The sequence below is a fragment of the Terrapene carolina genome, unplaced genomic scaffold (assembly GCF_002925995.2).
Source record: "Terrapene carolina triunguis isolate 2854851 unplaced genomic scaffold, T_m_triunguis-2.0 Scaffold231, whole genome shotgun sequence".
Taxonomy (NCBI): domain Eukaryota; kingdom Metazoa; phylum Chordata; order Testudines; family Emydidae; genus Terrapene; species Terrapene triunguis.
The window spans coordinates 17,834,627-17,840,626 of record NW_020664582.1 but is presented as its reverse complement, the minus strand read 5'-3'; the positions used below and the strand labels follow the sequence as shown (position 1 = coordinate 17,840,626).

General features: G+C 39.2%; 1 protein-coding gene across 1 annotated transcript in view; it reads left to right on the top strand.

Moving 5' to 3' along the window:
- The window catches only part of GOSR1 (golgi SNAP receptor complex member 1), a 62,331-nt gene that overhangs the window by 38,263 nt on the left and 18,068 nt on the right, over positions 1-6,000 (top strand). Inside the window, exon 8 of the mRNA XM_029912534.1 lies at positions 4,264-4,293. Within this exon, the coding sequence (XP_029768394.1) occupies positions 4,264-4,293 (30 nt within the window). The remainder of the gene's footprint in view (positions 1-4,263; positions 4,294-6,000) is intronic.

Genomic DNA, 6,000 nt, shown 5'->3' with positions numbered 1-6,000 from the left:
ATGCCGCGCCGCGCTCCCCCCGCCGCCCCTTACCAGGTGCTGCCCCAAGCATGTGCTTGGGTGCCTGGAGCCGGCCCTGAATACAGATCATGGTTTGTCAGTAGGACTGACTTCCTATGATTCGACATATGCTCAAGTTTGACTCTCGAAAAGTTTAATACTTCTTTTAAACTTTAAGATTTCTAATACATTGATCTTGTCTCTAAACTACTGCTATCTCTTTAAAGAGTCACGGACAAAATCTCAGAAAAAATGTCTAAGTCACAAAGCAGCTGAGTAACCGTGACTGTAAACTGCATAACTACACATCCTAGTTCACTTTCTGCTGAGGTTTGTACACATGCTGCAGGTTGGTGACTGGAGTATGCTTTAGAAAATACTGTCAATCTGTTTGATTGCCTCTCACTGTGAAGCTGAAGGAAGGAGTGACCTTGGAACATTGAGAAGAAGGATATATTGAAGTAGTTGCCTGCAGTAGATTTGCATGAATTCCCAGCTTCAAGGAAATTTACGTGACAAGAATAGAAGGGTCGACCATCTAGTATAAGAACACTAAGACACGTCTGTTCTGTCCTACACAAGTCAGCCTTACTTGCCTGTGCTTCATTCATTCTGAAGAGACTTTCACATGCAGCTGGTACCTTTGGAACAAATGAAAATGATTGCCATTTCTAAAAATCAAGAATTGCTGCATTTTTGTTATTTCGGTTCAGATGGCTGTAACATTTTTTGTGGTGGAGTTTTCTTCTAATCCACCTGAATGGTGTAGGTGATGAAAGATGTATGGCTGTGTTAGCACAGATTATCCACCTCTGCCAGTCTTCACCACAGAGGTAGCTTTATTTTGGAGTTGAAGTGATTTTGTGTGTGTGGATAGTTTATGGCGTGCTTTGGGCTATAAGGTGCAGTAGAAATAAGATAACGCATTGCCTGTTGCTTGACTCGTGTTTGTGACCAAAGTGGCTTCAGAGCAGATGCACTCTGTTTATGACAGGTTACTGCTATAGAAATACCTTTTTTCACACTAAGCAGTCTGTCAAAACTCCTGTGCATTGAACTGAACTGGGATATGATCTGTCAGCATTTAGAATCTGGCTGTAGGTTTAACCATATTTTATTAAAACCAAATATTGCGGCTGATGAGTATATCAGCTCTATATGATGAAACTAGTTGTTAATCTGCTGCACAGCTTTTGGGACTGAAGCTTTTAAATATGGTGCTTTGGTATTTAATCTTCTGATTAAATAATAAAGCTGACTAAATAGCGCTTGCTTTTTAAGGTAGAAAGAACAGTTAGTGGCTCCACTGTGAAATGACAAGCCATCACTTCATGCCCTGAAAACCTTTGCTTTTAGGAAGACTATGGGAGAATGTCAGTCACTTAGGTCTCTATATGAACAATTTCAGCTATTCTGTTTTTTCCTCTCCACTGAAATGAAAGTGTTCTACACTCACCATTTAGGTTTACAAAGAGCTGATGAGTTCTGTACGGTATTTCTGACGTGTATTGCTAGGCTTCAGTCTGAGGCTGACAGTGACATCTTGCCCCTGTAAATTATAATAGATTTAAATAGGGCTGTAACTTTCCTTTGGTTCAAAGGCACCATGTGGCTGCTCATGGCCCATCCCAGACTTTGTGGGAGTCTCACTTTCACTGAATACACCACCAAAGAGCACTTCATGGCTGACTTTTAAGTTATTTGAATTATCAGACCCTAGTCATTTGTGGCATGGTGAACAGAAGAGGAGGTCTGCAAGAATACATTTTACGCTTGAAAAATTTTTTTTTTTTTTTTTTTTTTTTTTTAGAGGCAGGGGAGGTTGCCATTCCAAGATTTTTCATGTATGCAGCAGTAGTCATTCTTGAGACAAAAATACCTGCAGACTAAAATTGGCATTTCCATTAGGTATAACAGCATTGTAGACAGTAGCAGACTTTGAGATGCCTTTTGGGTGCCCATAACACTGACTGGAATTCTTCCCCTAACCAGACATCCAAACAAATGATCATGTCACACCACTGATGGAACTGTTTGGCTCCAAAGAATATTCATAAATGCACACTGTGTCCAATTACCAGTTCGTACTCTGCACTTCACAAACTCTGCAATGTCTTTTTCATTGTTAATATACAAAAACTCAGAAATGTACACAGTTGTGCTTTCCATCTGTTATTTAGTCTCTTATTTCCTGTAGATCAGCATCATTTTGGGTCACCCACACAATCTACCTGTTGGAGTTAGAGGAGATAGCAGTGTTCTAAAGGAACACTCTCAAATTGGTTATGTACCATTGAGAAATTTTTCTTTCCTTCCTATCTCCTCTAGCGATCAGTGAATGCCCTGAAACTTGACATTTGGCTATCTTTACATAGTCTCCATAACTACAGTATTTGGCTCTCTGCACTCATTGGTTAGTAAATTCCCCAGACTGACTACTGATCGTGCGAAGAAGCAGGTTTTTTAGATTGTTCTAATTTACTTGCCACTGATTTGAGTGACTTTGTTTTAGGGGCCGAGGGGACCAATCTACTTTTACTACACCTTTTACAATCTTGAGTGCCTCAGTTGAGTCCTCTCTGTTTCTTTTCAGGCTGAATATTTTTGGCTGGCTGTAGTCACTCTCCATGTTTTCATAATATTAACCCAAGCCATGGACTACACTGAAAATAGCAACTTGTTTGTTTTCACTCTCCTTAACACAGACAAATCGGGACATCTTGTGTTAGCATCTGCTCCTGGGAGAGTGAATTTATAAAAATACTGCACAAGTTGCTACTTTGGTGTGATCACACTAGTGTGATGGGGCGTACGTGTGGGGATTTCTGGTAAAGTTTCAAATTGGGCAGATTGTTGCAAAGAGGAGGCAGAACTCAGCTCTGCTTTCAGATGGCTCATGGAAACTTATGTTCTTGAACTAATTGAAGGAAAAACTGAGTCCTGGAAGTGAGTGGGAGCAAAAAGAATGTAAGGTGAGGATAACCGTATCTCTTTTACTTCTTATAACGCTTTTACCGTGGCAGCAATAAATTCGACTTTACTGTGGAGAACTGTATGTTGTTTTTAATAAAAACTTCAGATTGATTTCTATGCCAGGTTAAAGTAGCAAACACTTCCCTTTCTCGGCATCTCTTCTAGGGTTCATGTAGTTCTGTGGAATAAACATTGCATAAGATGAAGGCAAGTAAATTGTTAAACAGTGATGTATGGAGCACAGAGAAAGAAGAAATGCACTTAAGTCCTACAGCACATATCTGAATGTACTGTGTTGATTTGAGGAGAGGGGTGGAATTTTTTGTTTGTGCTAATTCATGCTGGTCAGGGAGATTTTTTTTTTCTGTTTTTTTACACTCCTAATCTGATTCTGAGTGTTTGTTGATTTAATTGTGCATTTTAAAAAATGTATATATTAGACTAGATTTTCTTAAATTTAGAAATATGGGAGCATCACCTGATGACAGATACTGAAATATTGTGGTGATACATTGCACTGCTACGTTAAAGTTTTACCAGCTTTATTACGAGACACTTCTATTTTCAGTGTTTTGTAACTTGTTATAAAATATGGCTTTGAAATGAAACTGGGTATTTACAATAACCTGAGTAATAGAAAAAACAAAATCGTTTGAATATTCTAGGCGTTTTGTTTGTTCTTCTCCGTGAACATTGTCTCCACAGAGCGCTGCTGTGGGCTTCATATTCCTAGGGATGTAGCAATGGAACTTCCTGAATAGCAGTGGTCAGCTAGGTGGCACGTGCGTGGCTCTCAAGTTCTACGTTCCATAGTTTGAGGATATAAATATTCTAGCCCTTCTTGGTTCCGAGTGCCAGTCTCAGAAATAGCGTGGCCCGTTTTTCCATCATGAAGTGCACACACTGTTCAGCGAATAGTTCCAAACCAGTTTGTGTAGATTTAGTCAAAGGGAATTTAGTTTCAGCTTTTATGTTTTGACCATGTTGACAACTGTTGTTATATTAGGTCCATTTGGGCCTTGCCCAAGATTTGAGATAGCGGAGAGGATGAGGTTGTGCTCTCGCCAAACAAATATATTTAATATGTTTCTGTGAAGGCTTTCTACTGTATTTTCTGCTAAGACTTTCATTATACGGGCCAAGTCTTCATTTGGGTGGCCCCCCAAATAATTCACCACCAGGGCTAACTGTTAAAGGGCTGTATTCTGCAAAACATTGCTTGTAGTGATCTAAAATATTTAGTGCTTGTTAGTTTTTTTGACCATTGTTTTTTTTTTTTTTTTTTTTCAGCTCGGATCGTCTGATAGAAGAAACAATAAGGTAGGAATGGATTTACTAATTTTTGTATTATCTTTTATAGAATCAGTATTCGCTCTGGATGCTGTTCGAAGTAATCAGTTGTTTTATGTATACAACACCCATACTGAATCTAAGTCATATAAGTGTATTGCAAATAAAATTAGGTCTGTTTGATTCCATCCACCCATTCTAGAGCAATGCAGTGCTGTCATTTGAAATGTTTTGCCCATTTTAATTTAGCAATTTAGACTTGTATGCAAAGATTTTGTATAGACAGTAATTATTAAAATTTAGTGTAGTAGTGTTCAGGCAGGCTAAAGAATTGAGAACTATTCGGAGAGTTTGAAGCACCTCCCGCCCATGAAGGAACTAGTGCTACATGGCTTCTGTAATCCTTAACCACATTCACTACCTTAGCGTTGCAGTTCATATCAGAGAGGAGGTTTTTACAAGCAAACACCTGGGTGAATATTACTATTGTGTGGCTGGTCATTTTTTTATTTATTTTTATTTGTGTGGTTGAAATCCTACCATTTTGCATTGGACTGGAAATTTCAATGTCAGATTTCTGAAGCATCATATTCCAGCATTATAAATTACTTTTCTCTTACATGCCCTTTCCAATCTGCCATCTAGCACTGGGATTTTGCAAAATAATAATTAAGAATTCTTGAAATACGTCCTAAGTTTGAGATTCTCTCTCATAAAAAATTTTTGAAGGGAAGATTTTATTTCAGATAATGCATGTAATGGGATAAGTGATCAACACTGCTACTAAGAGGTGCAACAAGATGTGAAGTGTGTCCATTAAGGGCTGGCTAGCAAGCTGAAATACAGTTAGCTCAGTACTATTAGTGTAATGGGGGAATGGGTTGAAACACAGTAATGTACTGTGAGGTGCATCAAGCTAACAGAAACCATTAGAGTGGTCAGCACTGTGATATGTAGAAAGATGGATATTTGTTTACATGAGCCCCACTTGCTTGATTCAACACCCTCAGTGTCTGAAGACACCTTCAAAAACTGGCTTTCCTGATTAAACCCCCATTTCATTGCCTTGCTCAAAACAACTTTTGCTAAGGAGCATTTATATGCTGACACTCTCCCCACCCTGTGAAAACTAAGCATCAACTCCACATTTCTTATCATCTCCTCACTGCTACCTGCTAGCTAGAGGGCTAAAAGGCCTGAGATTTTTGAAGTCTGATCTTCTGCAAAGTGACCTAATGTTTTATCAGTTGAGTCCCCCACCTGCTCTCTGGATTGTGTTTCAGCACCTGTGGGGAGATTTACGTGTGATGCGATATTGCCTACAGTCTGTTGACTGAATGGTTGGGTTCTGAGCTCTTTGCTTTTACTTAGAGTGTTTGTTGCATTAACAGATGAACTTTGCCTCTGGGAGTGTGGGTTCCTGAGCTCCTCATTGCACAGTTCATTAGTTCTAAAGAGGGGGCTGGCTCCCCATCCCATCGAGTGCCAAGGAGCTTCTCTGTTATCTTATGTAAATCTGGTTTGTTTGGTAGCCACAAGCAGCAGCTACCAGAATATGTAATTTAATTTGCATTGCTTCATTTCAGGTATTGTACCACAATTCAGGCTCTGCTTAAAGTCAGAATGGATTTTCTGTTTTGCCCTTTTCCTTCTCCAGTAATTGCAAACATTTGGCTTTGATGTTAATTGGTGGTAACACCCGCTGCATCTTCAGGGAATTTACTAGTTAGAAAATCA